This window comes from Leptinotarsa decemlineata, unplaced genomic scaffold, assembly GCF_025532065.1.
Source record: "Leptinotarsa decemlineata unplaced genomic scaffold, Ldec_3_MD MMD2_tig00004307_RagTag_RagTag, whole genome shotgun sequence".
Lineage (NCBI taxonomy): Eukaryota > Metazoa > Arthropoda > Insecta > Coleoptera > Chrysomelidae > Leptinotarsa > Leptinotarsa decemlineata.
Genome location: NW_027412606.1, coordinates 1,011,666 through 1,037,263, shown reverse-complemented (window position 1 = coordinate 1,037,263; position 25,598 = coordinate 1,011,666). Strand labels below are relative to the sequence as shown.

The 25,598-nt window shown below is 36.8% G+C and overlaps 1 protein-coding gene across 1 annotated transcript in view; it reads left to right on the top strand.

Moving 5' to 3' along the window:
* Positions 1–25,598, top strand: part of LOC111511369 (lachesin) — a 103,747-nt gene that overhangs the window by 5,384 nt on the left and 72,765 nt on the right. Inside the window, exons 2-3 of the mRNA XM_074178733.1 lie at positions 3,028–3,170; positions 10,605–10,815. Coding sequence (XP_074034834.1) covers positions 3,028–3,170; positions 10,605–10,815 — 354 coding nt within the window. The remainder of the gene's footprint in view (positions 1–3,027; positions 3,171–10,604; positions 10,816–25,598) is intronic.

Genomic DNA, 25,598 nt, shown 5'->3' with positions numbered 1-25,598 from the left:
ATTCATTGTTTCTTGAAGGAACCTCTGACAACGAAGTGAAAAATTTGATTTTGAACTTGAAGAATAATGTGGCACCCCGATTTGATAATATAAGTGCAAACACTCTCAAATGTATGGTAAATATCATTTCAAAACCTCTATCACATCTATTTAACATAGTATTGATCCAAGAATACTGAGCATCTCAGCTAAATATTTCAGTGATAACACCAGTGTATAAAAATTGCGGCAAACTGGATTGTAACAATAACAGACCTATATCACTGATATCTATTCTTGGAAAAATACTCGAAACTATGATCAAAGTAAGAATATTGAAATTTTTCCAGAAATATAAGATTTTTTCTCCGTACCAATATGAGTTCCAGGAGTTGTAGTCATTGACTACAAAAATATATCAAACACTCAAAATAAGTTACCCCTCTTTGTGCATATTCGTGGATCTAGCAGAAGCTTTTGATACATTGTGTCACCAGAAACTCTCGAAAACCATTGAAAGTACAGGGTTGAGATGCAATATATATAAACTGAGGAAATATTATCCAGAAAGAAGGAAGCAATGCGTTGAAATTGACGGCAGACTCAGTCACTTTGAAACTGTGGGATTTGGAGTCCCACAAGGTACAGTACTGGGCCCCATTTTATTCAACATATACCTAAATGATTTATACAATGTTGATACAGAAGGCCACATAATCAGCTTCGCGGATGACACTTCTATTCTGGTGAAAATTGGTAACAATTGGTTGGCAAAGTCGACACAAATTTTCTGAACCAATCTCTGAACCATCAAAACCAATTTTCCGGATATTTAATATATATCAATCATCGACAATAATAATACCTTCACTATACCCATAATCAAAAACATAAAATACTTAGGAATCTACTTAGATAGTCACATGAAATGGAACACACACATAAAAAAGATCAGTTTCAAATTGAGAAGCACCTTAGCAAAGTTTAAACATATTAAGAAATTTCTTGAAATGAAATACTTGAGAATTTTATACTTTATATCGATTATATTCCAGTGATGGACTTTATCGACTAGCAAAACTTTTAGATACTAAACAATTATTTTTGAATAATAATAATTATCTAGATAAGTCTAGATTGGCCTGAAAAAAATGTTTTTTCAGTTGATTTGATTTACAGCCAGTCTTCAAGTATGCTCACTGACTATATGTGAAGGATTTTGTATATGCGGTTGGTTAGTACTTTGTTTACCAGATGGAGCGATGACAAATTCGTTCTTCGTCGTTCACTTCAGCTTGGTTAGAGGAATGATACTCTGAAAGGAATTCGATTTTTAATTATGGAATATCGTGGACTTTATGTCGATGATAGATATTACCTTGCACTGACGACATGCCAAATAGCCCGAAACCGGTCTGCAAGTGTGCCCTTTCCAATAATTGAAAATCGATTCGAGCAGTTGTATCGCCAGCAGCATATGCAAGTTATGAACTGAGTTAACTGACCCAGCATCACTTAGGGATAGAGTTACATCCGCTGTTCCAGACGCGACTACATGCTAAGTCGACAAAACAAAGCTTATAAATAAATGTTAATTTGATAATCGGACATTCTTGTTGCCTTGCTCGTACTGTTAATGTAATATTAGTCCAAAATGAAGTGTTTTAAAAAAATATTTTCGTATATTGCATACGTAACTTGTATGTTATATACATGGCCTAAGATGAAAGACAGAGGTTGCTCCTTTTGACGCAACCAACTGATTTCTAGCCTTTCTCGTTCCTGTAAATGTTCACACTTATTTATTGTATCGTTCTGGAAATAAAGACCCATTATTTTTTTCGAACGGTAGTTTGCGCTGGTCAGGCCCTATCCTCCGAAGCCCTGATACATTCGGGAGGGAGCGCCAGCATTATCAACCAACGACCACTTCCCACACTGTGGGGTAAATGATCATTGAGTCCGAGAATCATGTGCCCTGAGCAGGCGCAGTGAGCCAAGAATGACGGTCTTCTGCATCTGTCCGGCTGAGATTTCTGCTTAGTGCGGCAAGCCGGTATGATTTTAAGATTCGAGAGTAGTGAGGGCATCATTTCACCAAGGACTCCAATAATCAGAACAACCATCTTGACAGAGTGATCTGGATAGAGTCTGCGGAGTCCGAAGAGAAAATCTAGATATTTTATCGGTTTTTCCTTTTTCTTTCGGACGATATATGCCTCGCCAGGAGCTGAAAACTCTACGACAAATATCGTCTTGCTCTGGTGATCGAGAAGGACTACATCAGTCTTATTAGCTTATATGAGCCTGAGGGTGGAGAACGAATAGTTCCAATAAATTTGTCACTACTCGTTCTCCACAACGGATTCAATATCCCCCGGAGCGTAGAGCAACAACGGTGTCTTCTCAATACCGTAAGAGTGGCGTAGATGGTAATATAGTACTTTTAGGGCCGCGTTATGTCGATGGATATAGGCCGAGACCGCATATGCTGGACATGCTGATAGCAAGTGCACTAGGGTCTCGAGCACCTCGCGGCAGGCCCTACACCTTGTGTCAGGAACCTCTATACCCATCACGTGACGACGGTAAACTAAGGTGTTAAAGACACCATCTTGGTAAGCCATGATGAACCCCTCAGGCCTTTAATATGCTAAGTTCCCCAATGTTATTGAAGAAGAACCCATGCTGTGGCTTTTATATGAGCTTTTTGCTGAATGGGTTCCAACTCGGTGACAGAAGCGGTCACCTCGTTCAGTGTCGAAAACTAAACCGAGTTCATTACCTGCTCGGGCAGCTGCCCTAAAGCTAAATGCTCTAATTCCTGCTCTCTAATGGTCACGGACTATGCACAGAAGGGGATCCGAGCTATTACTATTATAATATAAACCTCACTCGTGAATCATGGATCTATTGAAACAGCCCCATCAAAATCCGTTGCGTAGTTTAGATCTAGGCATATGTAGGGTCAGGCAGCGACTTTATTTCATACCATGTAGTGAAGTACCATCAGGTAACATATGGAATTAAACTCTGTTTTTTTTTCAGATGAGAATTTTGCATTGATGAATAACGCGGTCAAGCTTTCTACAGAGTCACCTCAGTTCTCTGGACCAATTCGAAATGTTACTGTTGCACTAGGAAGAGAAGCAGTTCTGAGCTGTTCTGTTTCCAACTTGGGACACTATAAAGTAAGTGAAAATACATGAATGGTTTAAAGAATGAAGTGAATATTGAGATATATGAATTGGTTCAACACTTCACGATTCGTGCTCATTTTCACAAACCCGCAATCTCAGCTCTTGGATATTTTAGTGGTACTGACCTGACTTTTGTGAGTTATGCAAAATAGTTCTTTTAAGTTGTGCATTTCTTTCTGGAAGACTCTCGTCTTTTGTCTTGTCATAATTTTATGATGATTCAGTTTCCAATAGAAGTGTGACAAGTAGAGTATACGAACATCATCCTGGTGTCCGAAAGTCAGTTCCATCCTCAGCTATATCCAAGCATCATCAAGACACAGGACTCAACATAGACTTTGTGAACACTAAGACCATCGCCACAGCGATAACACTACAAGCTCGGACAATTCGCGAGGCCATCGAAATCGAAAAGCGACCTTTCTACCTGAACGTGATGACGGTCAGAGACTTCCAATGGCCTGGAGACCCCAAATTTTCCGATGCTCACCCCTCCACCAAGACGTCCGGTGATGGTAGTCACCCGAAGCTCCGCCGCCACATTTCCACTTCAGTAGCTTTATAAATCCCACTGAACACCTATCGACACTGAGATTTCTGGAACTCCAGGACAGATACGCAGCGAGAACAAAGAGAAGCCACAACACCGCTGCCATCGACACTCCTACCACCCCATGGAGGCCCCGCGGAGGCGCCAAAAGGATACCACGAAAAAAGGTCCCGTTCCCTTCCAGCCAGAAAGACCCAACGGAGCAGATCCAGAATATTCTGGAGTGATATCCATTCGATAGCGAGAGACCACGCCCTGGCACATCCTGGGAACTAAACTTGAAGACTAACAACAATCCAAAGCTACAACGACCACAGCGAAGGACCAGGACATCTGAACTTCTAAAACTTCTGAAATAGATGTCACAGAAATACAAACATGGATAGGATAAATAGCAGGGTCCCAGCAAATCATATAACATCGTGAAATACTCACCCCCAAAAATTGATAAACATGATAAAGTCACGTCCCATCGACACCTCAGATCACTCTAAGGAGAAGATAGATTGAGACCTCAGAGAGGACTCACGATAAGATCTGGGGTGTAGCCAGATTGAGGCCCCGGCGTCAAGTCACATCAAATTCTTGAAAATTGCTTCAGAATGGGAGCCGAAAGAGTGGACTTTTCAGGTTGCAATTGTATTGTTAGTAATTTCACATAAGCAATGACTACAACACTCTTCTGTAGGCTGACCATTGCTAGTCATTTGATGTAGCTAATCCAACTAAGCTGTTTCACCCATTTCATACTCAAGATAGCTCGCATCTGGGTTCACAAATTGATACATGATAGTACTTGATGAAACCCATCTAAATATTTCATTTCCACATCTCCTTCAATATCCAACAGCTTTGCGGGATAATCAAGTTTCAAAACTTCTGAATTGGGTGGCATACATCACGGAACAAGCGACCGACTCTTACAGATGATTTTGAAATAAATTACTTTGGAAAACTTTATCCCCAAGAGAGTCTGGATCGCTTTAATGGCAAGTGCTAAACGTTTTTACCATGCATCAACCCTGGAAGTGTCATAGTTAATTCCATTTTGAATTAGTGAGATGCATAGGTGGATCTGTTTTTATTGTATTGTCATCAGTGGAGGATATGGGGTGAATATGAATTTGCAATAAGTTGGAGATTTTTTTATGGGTGATTATTTTTATTGTTCTCCATAGATGCATTCCACTTGAAGAAATATGGAGCTGAGAGCTTTCATTTTTTTATAACTGAAAGAAATACTTCGTCGAATATAATGAAGTTGGAACAACTCAACTTTGAAGTCAAGTATTTGTGAAATGTAAAAATGAGGACGAACAATTGATGCGATGGGTTTATTAAAAACAAGTATACGGAAACAGAAAATATGCCTACAGATTGAAGAAACGTGTCATTATTCACCATTCATAAAGAATAGTTTCAATAAAGTGTAATATTTCATTTTTCCACTACTCATTTTATACTGCTAAGCAGTTTCAACATGAAGAGAATCTGTATGAATCTTGTTGGCAGAACTTCAACAAAAAAAAATCTGTTGTGGAAATGCGCCAAGAGCTCTGCCTTGAATGAAGGCACTTTCCAACTCATTCAGTTTGAGAGAGGCATGATCACATTTTGTTATGCCATATATGAATGCAATACAGGAGTTTTGCACGTGTTGTACTCTACTAGCAGTACAAAAACTGTAGATAGAGGAACAATAGCTGAATCGTGACAAAACCAGAGTATCACACAAAACTTTTTTGTAGCTATGGGCAAATAACATCTATACGGATATAGTAGCCTCAGAGCTCCATATGCTCTTTTAATATTACGTTTGATGTACTGAAATCTCAAAGAGTCATTTGAGATCAAGCCTAGATTCTTTGCATTACCAGAAATCCTGATAATTTCATCATTAATAATCATCTGGAGATTAGTATTTGCGACTGTTTGATTGGATGTGTTACCGAATACCAAGGATATATATTTTTTCGCGTTTGACATTAGGGAATGCTGACTAGCAACTTCAGTGGATCCGTATAGACGTGCGCCAGGTTGATCTTCAACCATACACTACTGAAAATCAAATGCAATGACTTTGAAACGTTCAGTAGAGGAGTGTTGAAGCGTTAATTCGTCATCTGCACCTGTACGAGTCATGCCGGTGAAAAAATCGACAAACTCTACACCATATTGAATTCTTATTGAATTTCAACTCTATTCACTATAGTGAACTCGGTGAAACGACTGAATTTTCGTTGTTTTACCCCCGTGTTCAAAGTTTGGAAGAATATCTTTGTGATCATTGTCACAGGTTGGGGGAAGAAACTTGTTGAAGGAAGGCTGGGAAAATGATGGCAAGATAATGAATGATAATGACACGATTAATACATTTGGTCGAATATATTTTGATTGTTCATGAGTTTATTTAATATCGAATGGGAATTTTCAGTAGACCCTTTGGTTAGCATCAAAGTGGTATATTAAATTAATTCAAATTGTCACCATTTTATGTAGGAGAATGTTTCTGCATGAAGAAAGGAAAACGTTATTTTTGTTATTCTCTCAAATAATGCCAACGTCAAAGGCAATAACACTCGATTCACATTACGCGGTGTAATTAGAATTTGAAGAGACTGAACATTCCGTTTCGCGAACCTTCTTGCTGTTTTTATTGAATAACATGCCCTCCATGTAATGTAAATAATGTACTAAACCCTTGTAATAAAACCGCAATTAGAAGCAGATCCCTTGAAGACATTAAAATGCCAAGGCAAATTTTCCTTGTAATTCGAGGACGATTAAAACTTTGCATCCTTCGGATTTTAATCAAGAACACAGTATTCGAATTGAAATGGTGATTATAGTGATTTGGGAAACATATGAACTGGCAAAAATATAAACAATTTTCGGGTGGAAGATAGACTTTTTTTAATGTCAAAATTACATTTTTGGTAGAAGGTGATATACCAAATATAAAATTATATAAATAAGCGCTCACAGATGACAACTTTATCTTAAATATTTTTTTGAACTGTATTTTTCAGTATCACGTCTTAGGAATCCACGTTAAAAGGTAAGACCTCGTTAATCCTTAGCTCGCACAAGTTTCGACTTGTGAGGGTTGTCGTTCGTAGGGGTGCGACAGCTGGTTGAAGAAAAACAGGTTTTAAATAGATTATTAATAATTTGCAATTTTTTCTCGAGCTGACTATTCCAAGGGGTTATAATTAGACGAAACAGTTTCTGCAGATGAATTCAAAGGTCACTGTTTGAAGAAAATTCATAGTTTCATTATCAAATGGTCGAACGGTTGAATACAAAATTTATTGAAAAAACAATCTTACATGTTTTCTCTTTGAGTCACAATCAGGAATAGTATTTTTATTGATTGCAATTTGATTTGTACAATGCATTATGGAATTAAAACAATCAATATATGTCAGATTCCATCATAATTCAAACCACTTTGCTTCATAGACTAATTTTGCCCTGGAGTGCTTCCTTTTTGTTTTTTATTATTCCGAAATAACTTATTCAGATACGAGGGTTGCCTTTTATATTTCGGGATTGGAGAACAAAAACAAATATTAATCATCGAAAATCACTTTATTGTTTTTCAAAATATTCCTCATGAAGATCTATATACTTTTGCAAGCGTTTGAACCAATTGTCGAAGCACTTTTGCAACTCTGATTGAGGTATCTCCAAAACATGCATTCTGAAAGCAGCAATCGCTTCTACAGGTGTCGAAAAACGTTGACCTCTCAGTTTGTTTTTTACGTGCGGGAATAAAAAGAAGTCAGTCGGTGCCAAGTCAGGACTATACAGCGGATGACACATCAAATCGATGTTTTGGGTGCTCAAAAATGCACATGTTTGAGCCGATGTGTGAGAGCTCGTATTGTCGTGGTGAAGAGTGATCCGTCTTCGGCGGTTGGTTTTCCTGATTTCTTGGAAGACAACTGACAAACAAATGGTTGTGTACCACTCAGAATTCACTGTTCTGCGTTGTTCTAGTGAAACAGTCGCGGCATGTCCAGTTTTTCCGAAAAAGAAGGTGATCATACAGTCGACTGGTGTTTACTTTTGAGCTTATTCGCGTAAATCCACGATTCATCACCGGTCACAGACGTGTTTCAAAGCACCGCGATCGTATTTTTTGAGCACTTCCTTCGACCAATCGACACGAGCCTTTTTTTGAGCGATTGACAAATTGTATGGGATCCAACGCGAACAAATTTTTTTGACAGTCAAATGTTTATGCAATATTGAATGTATGCTGGTCCCACTAATGCCTTAGGTTGTCTCAATCTCACGATTCTTTTTTTTTCTGAGAGATTTCCAAATTATTTTTCGAAATATAATTTTCAAAATAAAACCAACATTATAATGAATTCGAAATCAAGAGAAATTGCCATTTCCAATTCTGAATTCCATAATAAAAATCTCCAATTAATTGAGAATTACCTAACAAAAAATAATTTTCCTAGAGCGACTATTAGAATAATAATTGAAGAAAGAAGATTCTCCTCTCAAAATACAGGGGTGAAACCCAAATATCAAAAAAATCAATTTGTAGAAATTTATCTGTTAAACTTGGAATGCTACTCAATATCGAAGAAATAAAATTGTCTTTTTCAAATGAAAATACAGTTGGAAAGCATTTTTTGTCGAAACAAAAAACTAAAACACCACAATAAATACAATCCAATATTGTGTAAAAATTGAACTGTGGAAGCTGTCACAAATGCTATGTTGGTCAAACCGGACGGTATCTTAATACACGAGTTTCAGAACACATGAGAGACTCTAAGAAAATGTCGATGGCCTTAATACCGCATATTTTAATTTGATACGTAAAATACCTGAATAATTCACACTTTTCTCATTATTTTTCTTTCTGCCATTGATTAAAAAACAGACACCACCTCATCAGAATCAGAGATAAAGCCATTCGTTTGTTTCATGTCGTTTTGTGTTGGTGTTGTCTCGAAAATTTGTTGTTTGCAATGTGTTTTCAATTTTTATTTTTCAAATTCGTATCTAATATGTCTGATGATTTTCAAAATAGTATTATCATCAACACGGAGAAACTACTTTTCGATGAGTAATTTAAATGAGAACTCATTATTTCTTGTGAAATTGAAATAAGTTTTGTGGAAGGTATATTCATGAAAATTCATTGTTACAGAGCCCTGAAGAAGAATTTAATTGAATTCGAAACGTCGGCAAGAATACAATTGTTTTTTTAAGAAAAATATGATGCTGTTACCCAACCAACCCTCTTTTCAATAAAATTATTCGATCACTAAACTAGTTAACTGGAACCTTGATAGTCTGGAACGTCGAAGAAAGATTGGAGATTTGTCTCTCTTTTACTGATACTTCCATTGGAGGTATTCAAGTGACTTGGCACAGTTGATTTCACCAACAGCGGTACATACCAGAAATACGCGACGGGCTGTAGCTGCTAATTGTATTGAGGTGCAATTCAGTAGACCTCAAACTTCACTGTTCAAAAACTCTTTCATTTGGAAAACTACTTTTATGTGGAATAAACTTCCTGATAATGTTTTTTCAAATATATTTAATCTCCAGCGATTCAAATCCAATGTGAAACACTACTTTCGCACAGGCACCGCTTTCAGAGCGCCTCAAGGGTTTTCCTGTAGTGCTTGTGTTTTGGAAAGCTGACGGCCAGTTCTTCTGTCATCCCACGCAACATTTGTGATGAGTCAGTCTCCATCAAGACCTCCGACTCCTCATCTTGGATTACCTGGTCGACCACTTGGGGGTCATTTTCAGGCTAAAATCTCTGGAACGAAATTTCGCAAACCAACGTCGGACACAGTGTTCATCAAAATATCATCACCAAATGCCTGGTTAATTATTCGGGCTGGCTTAGCATGTGGTTCGTAGAGTAAAATTGGCCAAATATCTGTTAACATCATATAATAAGGAGCTGATAGAAGGCAAAAAATTGAAATCAGAAAAAATTAACAGCATTAATGTATAGAATACAAAATTCTCTTGTGATCAGTATACAGGGTGTTTATTAAAGATGCGTCAAAAAATTAAGGGGTTATTCCTTGGACTATTTTAAGAATATTTTGTCTTTCTTGAAGATACGGAGCGGAAAATAATTTCGATAATAACAATTCTGGTAATTTCAAAACTATTGACTTAGCCGAAATAAAAGTATAGCGTACTACACTGTACCTACCAAGCAATAAAAAATCTAACAACTCCGTTGCTACCTATCATCAACATTCCGATTACTACAAACGGCTGCAGACACTGAATTTGAATAGTGTTTTGTAAGTGATCCTGGTGTTTCTGAAAGAATTCGGGAATCGATAAGGAGAAGATTGGATTCTTGCATCTTAGTGGGTGGGGTAGTCATTTTCAACAGTTCTTGTAGATTAGGAAACAGTACATGTAATTTTTGGTAATAAATTGTTATTGTCGAAATTTTTCCGCTACAAAACATAGCGCCGTATCAAAAATCGTCAAAGGAATAGTCCAATATTTATATTGCCGCATATTTAGTAAACACCATGTATACAATGACATAGTGGAGTGAATATTCATTAAAGTATGGAGCTATGAAAACACATGTCATTGAAACAGACGAAGCTTTCGAAAACACCAATATTTTGTAATGCACTCTATATTTGATGTTGAATAACCTTTCAGACTATCCTTCTTCAACTAATGTTTTCCATTTATCATTGTTTTTTTATATCGATGATATGATATTGTGAAGAAATATCTCAGATGCGAGACGGCTTAATTCAGTTATCTATGTGCTCCATTAAGCACAAGAATGGAGAAAAATAAGCAACGGCATAGAAGTACAATGCGGGCATTTAATGTAATTTCATTTATAGGTGGGATGGATGAAAGCCGAGGACCAGACAATTTTAGCACTCCACACGAGAGTTATTACTCACAATCCAAGGATAACAATTGATCACGATGACAGCTTGAATACGTGGCAGTTACGTATACGCCAACTCAAGGAGTCAGATCGTGGATGTTACATGTGCCAGATAAACACTGGAGAAATGAGAAAACAGTTCGGCTGCATTGATGTTCATGGTGAGTTTCGAGTATTTTTTCAATATCAATTAATCAGTCCTCCCTTACCCATACAGCAGGTTCATGGACTATCAGAAAACAACTACTTCTCTAGCTAATACCACCAAAGGCGTTGTCGGATAAGTTCTGTTGTCGGACAACTGGCCTGAACGAATTGTTCCTTCAAATGACTAGATTTACAGCCAGTCTTCAACAATGCCCACTATATGTGAATTTTTCCATATGATAACCATTGCTAATTTCATTTCATTACTAATTAACCCAAATAACTGAAGATGAATGATAGAGTAATTTGTAATCCTGGGAATATAATCGAAGTTGACAATAATTGTGATATGGGATATTGAAGAATGAAAACATATATGATTTACATACAAGATAAAATACATTTTAAGGGATGACTAAATATGAACATATAAAATGTAAAATGTTTGAAATGAATATAAAACGTAAATTTATTAAATACCGGGTGTCCCAGAGCTTTTAGGCCAGCAGATATCTCAGTCACCTGCAGAAAAAAATTGAAAAAAAATATGTATATCATAGAAGACCACCAGCACTTTCATCTAGCAGAGCAAAATCCACCCCCTCGCGAGCAACCCCTGCGAAACCACCCCTAACTTTTGTTTTTCAAATGGCAACCCCATGTTGTTTGTCGTTCAACTGACAGCTCTTGTTATTTCTCGACCAACGATATATCATAATTGTTCGAGAAAATTGAATACGTTAGTGGGTACTATTAACTGGACTGATCGAATTGTTCTGCATTGTAGACACCAGAAAAAGTAGACGCTACGCAGAAAAAGAGGCGATAAAATGTTAGAACTTTTTGTGCTTCCTTTCATTCCTCTGATATCTGGATGACACATTGCCATCAGTCGTGATATTGTTGTTGTATATCAAAATACCTTTTACCTTCACTCCCAACGAATACGTTGATATGATTTTAATTTTTGGTGAATGCCGAAAGAATAAACGTGCCTTGGAGAGGCTGTATGGGCAGCGCTTTCCTGATCGTCGACAACCAGGTCGTAATACGTTTTCGTATGTAGAAAATACCATGCGAACGGGATCATTTGCAGGAAAAACAGATCAAGTACATCCTACTCCCGTGCGAACTGAGGAAAATTGCATAAATGTGTTGGCCTACGCCGAAGCACATCCTCATATTTCGGTTCGTGCATTGGCGGTAGAGATTGGGATCAGTAAGTCATCTGTGCAAAGAATTTTCAAACAGTACAAGTATCATCCCTTCAAAATTTATTTACACCAAGGACTCAGACCTACCGATTTCGAAAGACGAACGGCATTCATTGCTCACATTCAAGTTTTAGTCCATGACAATCCAAACATCCTCAATCAAATCTTGTGGAGTGACGAATCCCGCTTTCATAATAATGGTACTGTTAATCGACATAACATGCACTATTGGTCACAGGACAACCCTCACTGGATTAGAGAAACCAATTTCCAAACAATGTGGGGTGTGAACGTGTGGTGTGGTTTACATAATGGACGACTCATCGGGCCCCATTTTTTCCAAGACACTTTGACGGGCCACCGATATTTACATTTGTTGGAAAATTGTTTACCTGCCCTCCTGGAAGATATTCCACTTGAAGAACGACAACAAATGTGGTGGCAACAAGATGGTGCTCCTGCACATAACCATAATGTAGTTACTACATTCCTCAATGATACTTTTCGAGACCGTTGGATTGGAAATACTGGACCTGTGCGATGGCCTGCACGTTCTCCAGATCTCACGCCACTGGACTTTTTCCTGTGGGGATATCTGAAACGAGTTGCCTTCGAAACACAACCAATGAATATTGACGATTTAACCCAAAAAATTTTAGAGGCTTGTCATACCGTTACTCCGGAAATGATTAGGGCTTCCTGTACTCGCGCGCTGAAATGAGAAATGAAAAAAACTGTAAGTTGAACCAAAACAAACATGGGCGTGCCATTTGAAAAACAAAAGTTAGGGGTGGTTTCTTGGGGGTTGTTTACCAGGGGGTGGATTTTGTTATGCTGCATGAAAGTGCTTGTGTTCTCCTATGATACATATTTTTGTTTTAATTTTTGTTCTGCAGGTTACTGAGATATCTGCTGGCCTAAAAGCTCTGGGACACCCGGTATATGAAGTATGATGTATAAAATATAAAATAAAATATATAATGTGAAATGTATAGAATGTCGAATGAATGAAATATAGATAGATATATGTATACAGTCAATGTCATGGTACATAAAATATATGGTTTCAAAAATACACAGAGTAAATAAACACCTAAAATTACGTATAAGAGAAATGTAAATGAAAACAGGTATAAATGGCACTTTTTTTTAACACGACTGTCTTATTTCGACTTCATCACAGCAAAAAAAAAATCAAGACTTTGATGACTTATGACTAGATCATTCACTTGCCTAAGGCATCGTTTGAGTGGAGACTCTGATCGGGTGTCTACATAGAAAACCCTATTGCGATTTCTTAGACTAGCACTAGGAAAATGAAGATTGATCACACTGAGTAGTTCAGGTACATTTATTATCAAATATGTTGAATATAAATAGTACATCATTCAAGCCTCGACGGTCCGACAGGGTTGGCATGTCAAAATATTCTAGTTGAATCCAATAGGATATCATAGAGGGAGACTCTTTATTTTTTTTGAAGTAGGTGTACCTAAGAAATTTCTTCTGTACTTTTTCTATCATCTCTGAATGATGCGGATTTCAAATTGTTGAAGAGTATTCGAGCTTTGATCTGACAAAGGCATTAAATACCACAAAACCAAGCTTTCTGTTTGCATCACGTACAATATATTCTATATGATTTCTGAAATTGAAGTTACTATTGAATATGACTCCTAGATCTTTGATTTGAGCAAGTTTCTCCAGTTTGGTGCCATTTACTGAATATTCCGTTGGAGCAATAACATTTTTCCGTGAAAAAGACATAACTTTGCATTTACCCTCGCTCAGCATCAAGTTGTTCGTCTCACAAAAGATAGTGATGGAATCTAAGTCTTTCTGAAGGTTTCCACTGTCTCTTTCATCGTTGATGGTTTTGTATAGTTTGAGATCATCTGCATAGAGCAGAAATTTGGAATGTCTTATATATTCACCTATATTGCTAATGAACATTATAAATAAAAGTGGGCCTAGAATTGATCCCTGAGGAACGCCAGAGGTTGGTCTGAATAGTGTTGATCTTTTGCTGTTGAAAGCAACGAATTGATCTCTATCTGATAGATATGACTTCACTAATGTTATCATTGATTGATTCATTGGGAATTTCTTTAATATGGCGATGAGAACCCCATGGTTCACTTTGTCAAATGCTGTCGCTAGGTCTGTGTAGATTACATCAACTTGTTTTCCAGTATTTATCGAGAGTGCTAAGTTATTGCTGAACACCATGAGATTTGTTACAGTCGATTTTTTATTAACAAAACCGTGCTGTTCCCTGCAGATAGTGTCTTCAACATGGGCATAAAAGTAGTTTGTTATATGAGACTCTCTCTAAGATTTTTGATAATGAGGGGAGTATTGTTATCGGCCTATAGTTTGTTATGAGATTTTGATTGCCAGATTTATGGATAGGAATTATACGTCCTATTTTGAGTTGTTTCGGAAACACACTACTTTTAACAACGCTATTGAAGATTATGTTCAGAGGTCTTATAAGGTTTTCCATATAACTTTTGTAAAAGTAAGATGGAATACCGTCAACTCCAGTTGATGTTTCGGGTTTCAGGGATCTAACTGCTTTACAGATAGATATCTTGTTCGGAAATTGATGATATACATAATTCTCGCAGGTTGATCTCTAACGAGAGACTGGTACCACCTGGATAATCATTACTATGAAATGATTGAAAATATTCAGCAAAAGCATTAGCAATATCTTGGTTCATCTTTATGACTTCATCTTTATTTCTGAAATTATTAGATATTTTTATCATCTTTATTAATATCATTTTTATTATTGTTAATGTGATTCTCAAATTCTTTAGAGTTTTTACTGATTTTGTTTTCAATAGTATGTATGTGAGAGAGCTTACATTGTTCCATTAATTTTTTCACTTTCACTCTAAATTCACAAAACTTATTTCTGTATTCATCATGTTTTGGAGTTGCACGTTTGGATTTTTTAAAGTATTTTTCCTTTTCCTTTATTGTCTGCCTAAGTTCAGCGTTATACCAGTGATGGAATTTATTATTGTACTTTATTTCCTTTTTTTGCAAGCATTCGTCAAAGATACCATAGAGTATTTTGTAATATATTATATTATATAATAGATTATATTATATATTATAGATAAATGTATGAATATATACCGTAACAATGAAATGGAAAATTATATTCAGTCACTCTGACTATCCATGAACAAATGCAGATTTTTCATCGATCAACTGAGTAAATTCTTTGGAGTTGTAAATACAGTTACCAGATGATATACATTTCAAATAGGATTTGAATTTTTTGGAGGTGAATCTCAAAATTGAGATAGTAAGTTGTTAATTTAAGAGTCCCGTATCAATTTTGGTAGTTTTTTGAAGCTTTGTTTTTGATTTTGGTTCAACTAGTCTGGTTTCGAACCTTGTGTCATATTCATGTATCTCTTCATGAGTTTCATAGCATTCAGTATCATTTTCAATATATATTAGTTTGTGGTATGAAATTAAGGCATAAACAGTCATTATTTCTAGAGCCGGAAAGGTCAACAACTACAACATTTCCCAATGAACCATCTGATGATGGCTTCCTGATCAAGCCAACTTGCTAGGTAAATAGAACATCAAGAAGTTTGATGCAGTTCCGGTTTGTGGGAGATTTACGCTTGAGAAAGCTATTATGTAGCGAAATAAGTGTTACGGTTTTTGTAAAACCCTTTATAGTGAAAATCATACAATGAACTGTATTAATTAGATTTATTTACGTTTGGAAATATAAGTTGACATAATCGGTCTAGTTGTCAAGCTGTTAAGTTTTAAAATCAGTTATTAACGACGGTAATAATTCATTAATTTCACAGAAATAACCCATGAAATAAATAAAGAGAATAAATAACAAAAACATCACTAAACTAGTTAACTGAAATTATTCTTGGGACTCTTGGGTGAAAAACCTTGCAACATCAGCAGGATTAGACTTTACTTCATTATTATTATTTCTGATAGAAAAAGTTCTGATTTTTGAATCAACATATTTGAAACACTTTTGTTGCTTTCTTATTGATGATATGTTTCTTGTGAGCAACGTGTAATAATGGCCTATTTCGTGTCGGGTTTTGATGATCTATAAAGACTTCATGAACGTCTGTGGGGAAAATTGCAAATGGATATTTTCTATTGTAGGTACTTTCTGTAACGAAAAGGAAGTCACACCTGTGTCGCTATAAGTATCCATCACAAACACAATTCAGTCAACAAAATCCTGAAATTCGGGACTCAATTTTTCTGCAATCGACTACTCGTTTGACGGTTGTCACGTAAATCTCGTGTGTCCTCCACTATTCACTGTAATAGCATGTGGCGAGGGTATAGAGAATCACATTTAACCCAATATCCTTTAACAAATAGGACATACTTGGGTAGTTTTTGCCAGTAATTTTTTCTGCACTTGTAGATTTCACAATTTACTGTGGTTTTATTCTTCAATTAAAAAACACCTTAAGCTTCGTTTTAGGTATCTTTGGCAAATAAATCTTACTTGAATTATGAACAAATTCGGCAAGTAGTTATTTGGAAAACACGACTGTGGAAATGATAATGATTCTATATTTAACTTCTGGAAAGAAGTAGCATTCATACGCAATACTTTTACTTTAACAAATGTTTTGTTATGAACAAAATCTTCCAAATAACTATAGACCAGTCGCTTTCCTATCAGTGATATCAAAAATCATGGAGAGAGCTGTGAACCACCATATCCTTGAATAATTGGAAGGCTTCAACATGTTAAGTGATCATCAATATGGCTTTCGAAAATCAAGATCAACAGGCAACTCATATGGTCATCCAAGTTTGGAATAACGTAATCGAGAAACATGGAGAGTCATGGAGTGTTGTGCTTGAAATTTGTGCACATAACATATATTAGGGACTTCCATTGTCTACTACATCAGCAAGGAAGAACGTAGAGCTCTGAACGGCCTACGTAGAGACAACACCATCAAGATCCTACCTGCAGATAAAGGAAACGCTACTGTGGTAATGGATACCGTTCTCTACGTACAGAAGATAGAAGGAAGTTGTACCAGACTTTGAAAAAACACCAAGTCTATTTTTCGGACAAGGAAAGATCATGGCTAACACCGCACCACAGTAAGCCCCCTCACTTGTATGGTCTACCCAAAATCCACAAGAAGGACGTTCTGCTTAGACCGATCATCAGCTCCAGAGATTCGGCTACTCAAAACTTGTCTAGATTTTTACTTCCCTTGATACAACCATTACAAGGAAAAACATCGTCTTTTGTGAAGAATTCAAGACATTTTGTCGAACTACTAGGGTCAATTGAGGTTACACAGGAAGATCAACTAATTAGTTTCGACGTGGAAAGCCTTTACACCAACGTTCCGGTCGAAGAAGCACTCCAAATCATACAGAGAAAGCTATCCGAAGACGGGAACCTGAAAGAGAGTACGAATCTACCTATAGAAGTAATTATGGAATTACTAGGATGCTATGTACGAAACTGTTATTTCCAACTGAAGAACGAATTCTTTACACAAGATGAGGGACTGCCAATGGGATCGTCACTTTCACCAGTCATAGCCAACATATATATGGAGTGGATTGAAACTCTGGCCATTGAAGAAGCCCACAAGAAACCTCGGGTCTGGTTGAGATATGTTGACGACACCTTCATAATATGGAACCATGGGAATACTGAACTAGACGCCTTCCTGAAACACATCAAGAGCGTGAGACCTTCCATCACTTTCACAATGGGGAAGGAAATCCACAATGAATTGCCATTCTTAGACGTTTTGGTGAAGAGGACCGACACTAAGTGGGAAACATCTGTATACCGAAAACCCACTCATACGGGACAGTATCTGAACCACGAATCCAACCACCATCAATCGACAAAAAGAGGAATCATCAAGACTCTATTAGACCGTGCTTTTGGGCTCTGTAATACAAAGGAAGGTCTCGAGAAGGAACTAGACATCATCAAAAATGATCTTCAACGGAATGGATACTCCAAAGCGATGGTAGAGAAGACTTTGGCTAGAAAACAGTAGGAGCCTCGCAAGGAAGAGAAGCCGTGCTTCTCTTCTTGCACTTCCCTACATCAGAGGATTATCGGAGATGATAAGAAGAATTGGTTCCAAGTACAACATTAGAACCTGTTTCAGATCCGGTAACACTATCCGTAGCAGCCTCACGAAAACCAGGCCCCCAAACGCGGACTGCGATTCCAAGAATTGCATTTACCGGATACCCTGTGAGTGCGGAAAATTCTATATTGGTGAAACTAAGAGGCCATTGAATGTTCGCATTGCCGAGCACAAGAAGCACACACAGCGAGGAGAAACCAGCAAATCAGGAATAGCAGACCATGTTTGGATCCTACAACACAACATCGAGTGGTCCCAAGCTGAGATCTTGCACAGAGAGGAACATTGGTTCAGGAGAAAATTTAAGGAAGCCGCATACATGTTGTCCAACAATGTATTCAGCCAGGCCAGCGTAGATATACGAAACATATGGAAACCCATCATCAAACGAAAAATGACCAACTCTCGCCAAAACGGTCATCTCTCACGGAATCAGTGAAGCGGAAAATGGAAAGTAGAGAAAGTGAAAGTATTTCAACGACCTATAAAATAGTCATCTCTCGGAGGAATCAGTCCAGTCATCACCCGAAGATGATTGTAGATACCAACAATCGAAACGTCGTGAACTAACGTGACTTGGAATCTCTACACTTTTTTATTTTTTTATTATTTTCTTTGTTCATTCCTTTAATTTTTATTTATTCAATTATTATATTTTTACTTGTAGGTTATTTCACTATCATTTCATTTCAGGTTTATTGTTGCTTAATATAATTGTTATTTTCAACTATTCTTTTTTTTTAATCATTCTTTTTTCTTGTTTCGGGGATTTCAATTCATTTTATATAGTAGACAATGGAAGTCCAAACTAGTGAAATTCATCACGAAACATTGTCAATCACCTTCAAACAAACATATATTAGGGAATTGAACATAATGTTAGTTCTTGCTCTGAGATGTCTAAAAATGGATTGAGATCGTGAAGCTGGCCGTGGTACATTGGAGTTAATTTGTTCAAGAATTCAGGGACAGTTAACTCTCTCATTCACTTACTTGAATGAAAATATGAGCGACGCACATTTTTTGCGATACTCTAAACTAAAAAGTTCCAAACGTTCATATATGACATCATTACTGATACCTCTCTCAGGGTGAGAACCATCTATTCTGAAAATTAGAAATTTACAAAACTTTCTTTGAACTCTTTCAATGGCTATGTTATGAATCTCATAGAATAGACTCCAGACTTTACTTGCATATTCTATCTTCGAACGTACGTAGGTGGAGTACAACAGCTTCATGGCTTTAATATTATGGAAGTTTCTGCAATTTCCAACGATGAAACCATAAGCTCTGAGAGATTCAGAAACATTTTGTGAAATATGTCTACCAAATGTTAATTTATGATTGAATATCACCCATAGGTCTTTGATCTCATCACATCTCAGTAGATCTGAATCCTATATTACATACGGGAATGCATAATTTTTTTTTCTACTATAACTCACTACTTTACATTTCTCCACATTGATTTTCAATTTATTATTGCTACACCAAGCAACAAGAAATTCTAATTGAGATTGAAGATTTACACATCACCTACTTCCTTAATGATAGAAAATAATTTCAAGTCATCCGCGAAGCAGAACCGCTCACAAGCTGAACTTTCACATAAGTCATCAATAAATAATAAAAACAAAAGAGGACCTAGGTTGGAGCCCTGAGGCACACCAGAAGAAGCTGTATATGTATTTGAAAAACCAAAACTCATCAGTTTATTGAGCAAGATACCATGATCAATTTTATCAAATGCTTTAGAGAAATCCGTGGATATAACATCAACTTGGCTATTTTTTATCTAATGCATCGGAAATAAATTGAGTAATAATGACCAGATTTGTAATAGTGGAACGCTTAGGAACAAATCCATGTTGATGTTGAGATAGTTGCCTTTGAACAAAAGCATATATGCGATTATATAAAATAATCTCAAAAATTTTGGGTCTGTAATTCTCTATATATGATTTTTCACCACTTTTGTATACAGGACATACTTTAGCTAATTTCCAAATATCAGACATGAATTAAAAATTATCATTAAAGGTTTTGCCAATGCTCCTGCACGATCCTTCAACAAAAATGATGGGATCATATCTGGGCCTGATGTCACTTTGTCCTTTAGTTTTTTAGTTGCAGATATAACCTCATTTTTTTGAATGGTATAAAAATGAATATGAACATTATTATTCACTGTACCAACTTTGTTCAAAAGTGAGCCAGATTTTGATTACACCTCACTGAAAAAATTATCGAAGGCATCAACAATATCTTGAGGATTCTCGAGTTTGTTTCCTAAGTAGGTTACTGATCCTGGTATTCTTATGCTGTTATTCTTAGAGTGGGCATATATGACCGGAATCTGCTAGTATTTCTAGACAACATTGTTTGTATGTTTGCAAGATAGTTATCAAGTGCAGTAAACTGCCTACAGTATCAACTGCACTCATTTCACTCTAGACCAATACTCTGTGGAACAATACTGTGATTGGAAAAAACGGGCGCATTGGGCTGAAAAATTATTGTTGTTCCATCAAGACAATACACCAGCCTCCTCTGACGAGCCGCCGCTGCTGATTATAAAATATTGGAAAAATGCATCCGTAACTGTACCATAGCCATGGTGAATTATTGTGTTGGTGTATCACTCATGAACTTTGAATCGCAACGGAACTTCCTGGAAAAAGCTATGATCCAGAATCATCTCCGCAACGTAATCTCCTTGAAAATTCTCAGAGAGTTTACTTGTCTTCCAATTTATCTCGTTCATCTTGATAATTTGATTTCAACCCTGTACTTGACGCGGACTTTGTGTGCAGAATTTAATGGAACGCAATTTTAGGAACAATCCTTTAGTGTGATAACGCTTTGAGCTATCCTATATATCCTTTAGAAAGCCATCATCCGTCGTCAACATTCCTAGGGGATAAATTATAGTACATTGTCAGTAAATCTCAGTAATGGTAATGTGTATAACTCCGTCAGAGATATTTATAGTCCTAAGTAGATTAGTGGGGTAACGACAGAGCAATTGGGCAATAGGAGAAATTTGCCAACCAAGCTTTAGAAGGAATGAACTCCGCAATAAACCGCCGAGCTGCGTTGATCTGCTTTTCTTGAATGAGAACGAGTTCTGCACTGAGTGGTTCATTCAGTTCCTCTCTTTGGTATTGTTTCATTTACAATGATAATCCATTTAACTTTTGGGTGACTTGAATTTTTTATGAGTAATACATTATCATGGAGTCGCCAATTCGAATCAGTTGATAATGAAAAAGAACTATGGCACTAAAATTTATGAATATTACTGGTGTTTTTCCCCAACACCAAATCGTTTTCTTTAACACTTCGACACGTGTTTCGATCACCAAGTGATCAACTTCAAAGAGGAAGATTAAAACTAGAAACTGATGCGAGGTAACTTCCATTGTCTACTATATAAAATGATTTGAAATCCCTGAAACAACTAAAAAAGGAGAATTGAAAATGAATAGCTGAAAATAACAATTATATTAACCAAAATAAACCTGAAATGAAATAAAAGTGAAATAAAATACAACAAAATAGAACAATTGAATAAATAAAAATGAAGAAATCAAAAAAGAAAATTAAAATAAAAAGTGGAGAGATTCCAAGTCACGTTAGTTCACGATGTTTCGATTGTTAGTATCTACAATCGTCTTCGGGTGATGACTGGACTGATTTCTCCGAGAGATGACTATTTATAGGTCTTTCGAGTACTTTCACTTATCCCCGCTTTCCATTTTCCGCTTCTCTAGTTCCGTGGGAGATGACCGTTTTGGAGGGAGTTGGCCATTTTTCGCTTGATGATGGGTTTCCATATGTTGCGTATTTCTACGCTGGCTTGGCTGAATACGTTGTTGGACAACATGTATGCGGCTTCCTTGAATTTTCTTCTAAACCAATGTTCCTCTCTGTGCAAGATCTCAGCTTGGGACCACTCGATGTTGTGTTGATGGGTCCAAACATGGTCTGCTATTCCTAATTCGCTGGTTTCTCCTCGCTGTGTGTGTTTCTTATGCTCGGCAATGCGAACATTCAATGGCCTCTTAGTTTCACCAATATAGGATTTTCCGCACTCACAGGGTATCCGATAAATGCAATTCTTGGAATCGCAGTCCGCGTTTGGTGGCCTGGTTTTCATGAGGCTGCTACGGATAGTGTTACCGGATCTGAAGCAGGTTCTGATGTTGTACTTGGAACCAATTCTTCTTATCCTCTCCTATAATCCTCTGGTGTAGGGAAGTGCAAGCACTGGTTGTGACGGCTTCTCTTCCTTGCGAGGCTCCTGCTTGTCTAGCCAAAGTCTTCTCTACCATCGCTTTGGAGTAGCCATTCCGTTGAAGATCATTTTTGATGATGTCTAGTTCCTTCTCGAGACTTTCCTTCGTATTACAAAGCCCAAAAGGACGGTCTAATAGAGCCTTGATGATTCCTCTTTTAGTCGATTGATGGTGGTTGGATTCGTGGTTCAGATACTGTCCCGTATGAGTGGTTTCTCGGTATACAGATGTTTCCCACTTAGTGTCGGTCCTCTTCACCAGAACGTCTAAGAATGGCAATTCGTTGTGGATTTCCTTCTCCATTGTGAAATTGATGGAAGGTCTCACGCTGTTGATGTGTTTCAGGAAGGCATCTAGTTCAGTATTCCCATGGTTCCATATTAAGAAGGTGTCGTCAACATATCTCAACCAGACTCGAGGTTTCTTGTGGGCTTCTTCAATGGCCAGAGTTCCAAACCACTCCATATATATGTTGGCTATGACTGGTGAAAATGGCGATCCCATTGACAGTCCCTCATCTTGTGTAAAGACTTCGTCCTTCATGTTATATAGAAATCCTATTTATGCTATAAAAGTAACCCATACCTGTAAACCATCCAGGCGTACCAACCATACAGGTATACCAACCTAAATTTATTTTACAATTTTGCCTCATCTATTATTTTATAATATATGTTTATATAAAACAATTTTCAGCTATATAAAAATTAATTTCACAATATTTTGCGTATCCAAATTTAATTTTGCCAGTGTGAGTTTTCGAATTTTTGAGTTGTCATAACTTTGTTAATAATGAATATTTTCTCATGAAATTTTGGTCACACCTGTTTAGAGGCACCCTGAATCCAGTGGCGTAGTGATTTTTTCAATAAAAAACCGCTAATAAAAAATCCCGATTTTCGACTGAGAAAAAATATCGTAGTATGCCCTGAAACTTTAATAAACATTTCAGATTTTGTCCTAAGGTAGACCTTTTAGTACTTGACATTAAAAAAAAATTATTGGAATTGATTTACAACTTCAAATTTCAGGGGGGTGTTTCCATTAAAAATGGGTCACACTGTATAATCATCTTCACTCGTCTCTGATGGCACTAAGCCCTGAAAAATTCAAATGAACAATTGAAACGTTTCTTCTCCAATACTGTTTCATAACATTGAGAAATATAATGACGTGCAGGGTCTTTAACTTGTGAAAGACATCATTAAAACCTTAGTTTATTGATTTCATATTTATGCTTTCAACTCACCTACGCTCTTTACCTTTTTTCTATGGATGATTTTTACTTTGTAACTTCGAACAGGAATTTCTGTATAAACATACAATAGTATGTAAAATAGTCAAATAAAGTACTTTATATCGTCGAAATATCTATCTATTCATCCGTCCCCATTTTCAACAAGAAACCATGTGTACCAAACCTCATCTCTGAAAAAATTTGAAATTCGCCGGGCATACACCCAGATAATGATAATGATAATAATTTACATTTAGGAGTGTACAGCAGTGTACAGAGTGTATACAATGCTGGGACTGCAACAAATTCTATATCGATCAAATAAAAGAAAACTGATCCAAAGGTACGACGAGCACAAAAAAGCATACATAAACAGTAATAAAGCTATAGGAGTTCTGGCCCATTCTGGACCTTTTCGGACTTCCGATCGGAACCTTGTGGAACACCCAACTGTAGTTGTGACGTAGTCGTCCGCACTCCTCCACTTTTCGTCATTACCCCGTCGACCAATCAAAAACTACGGTGCATTCAGTGGGAAATTCAAACCAGTAGATGAGCAAGCTTGGTCCAAGCCCACTTCAAGGTCGTGCGTCGATGACGTCACACGTTTCTCTCTCCCACTCACTGAAGTCTCTCTATGAAATACTTACCAAGTTCGAATTATATCAAGGATTTTACGTATAGCGCCATCTGCCCATGAATAGATCAAGCAATAATTTCGATGATTCTGTCAAATACAGATCCCGATATGAAATGAAAAGGAGAGTTATAAACAAAGATACACATACAGTTGAAACTAGTATAAAGCGTGTAAAAATAGTATCGTTAAATTGTATGTCTGCTGAAATCCTTGTATCATCCTCGAAGGCAACTATATTGAATGATGAAATAAATATTTTTTATGTAAGCCTATGAAATGTTCAGTCCAACTGATACTACTCGTATATGTTCCATCCACTATACAGACATGAGAAAATGTGGCACAAGAACTTACCCGTTTATATTGCGGAGAGGCAAACTTCCTTTTGTTATTCTGTTCCCTTCCCCATTTCTATGAAAAATAATCACTTCTGCTCATACAACAAACTACGAGTTTTCATCATCGAAGCGGTTATATTCGAGAAAAAATGTTTCCCCAGGATTATTCCAACTCACTCCCTGAACAAAAGTTTGTGTTTATCTTTTCCAAGCAGAGACAACAAATTTCATCCCAAAACTCCAAACGTGAACTTACTGCATAACTAAAAGCAGAATAACACATCACTTTGAATAATATAAAAGATTGATCTCGTATCTCATCTTATGCATGTTCTATGAGCGCGTTATTATGTGGAACATGTAGGTATCTCAACATTTGTAATCCGGGATGATATACTCGCGCATTTTTATGTGTGAAATATGTTTCGAAATATAGATATAGGCGAAGATATTCCCCGGGAGACCTCTCTAGTTTTCAGGGGAAAATACCGTATGGAAGTACTTTCAGAGGCAACGGAGGCGTTTCGAAAAACAAACTGCATGAAATAACATGTGTGTTTTGACTAATAGACCTTGTACTCGAGTGAAAGTTGATCTAGAACAATGTTTCGTGATAGATTTACTGTAAAATGAATTGAACGTTTATTCTTGTTGACGTCCACTTCAGTTCATTGCGTGATTGAAAGATGATGAAAGATATTTAGGATTTTTTTGAAAATCCTTTCGGAGAGAAGAGAATTGAAACTTTCTATGTTTTTTACCACTTTCATTTGTAACTAAAGTTGCTGCAGTTCCGTACTATAAGGACATTTTCAAACATATACATTAAAATAACACATTAGCACATACAGTGTCATTCTCAAAGTATGCACCATGCAGGAAACTTATTTATTAAGCGTTTTGTCA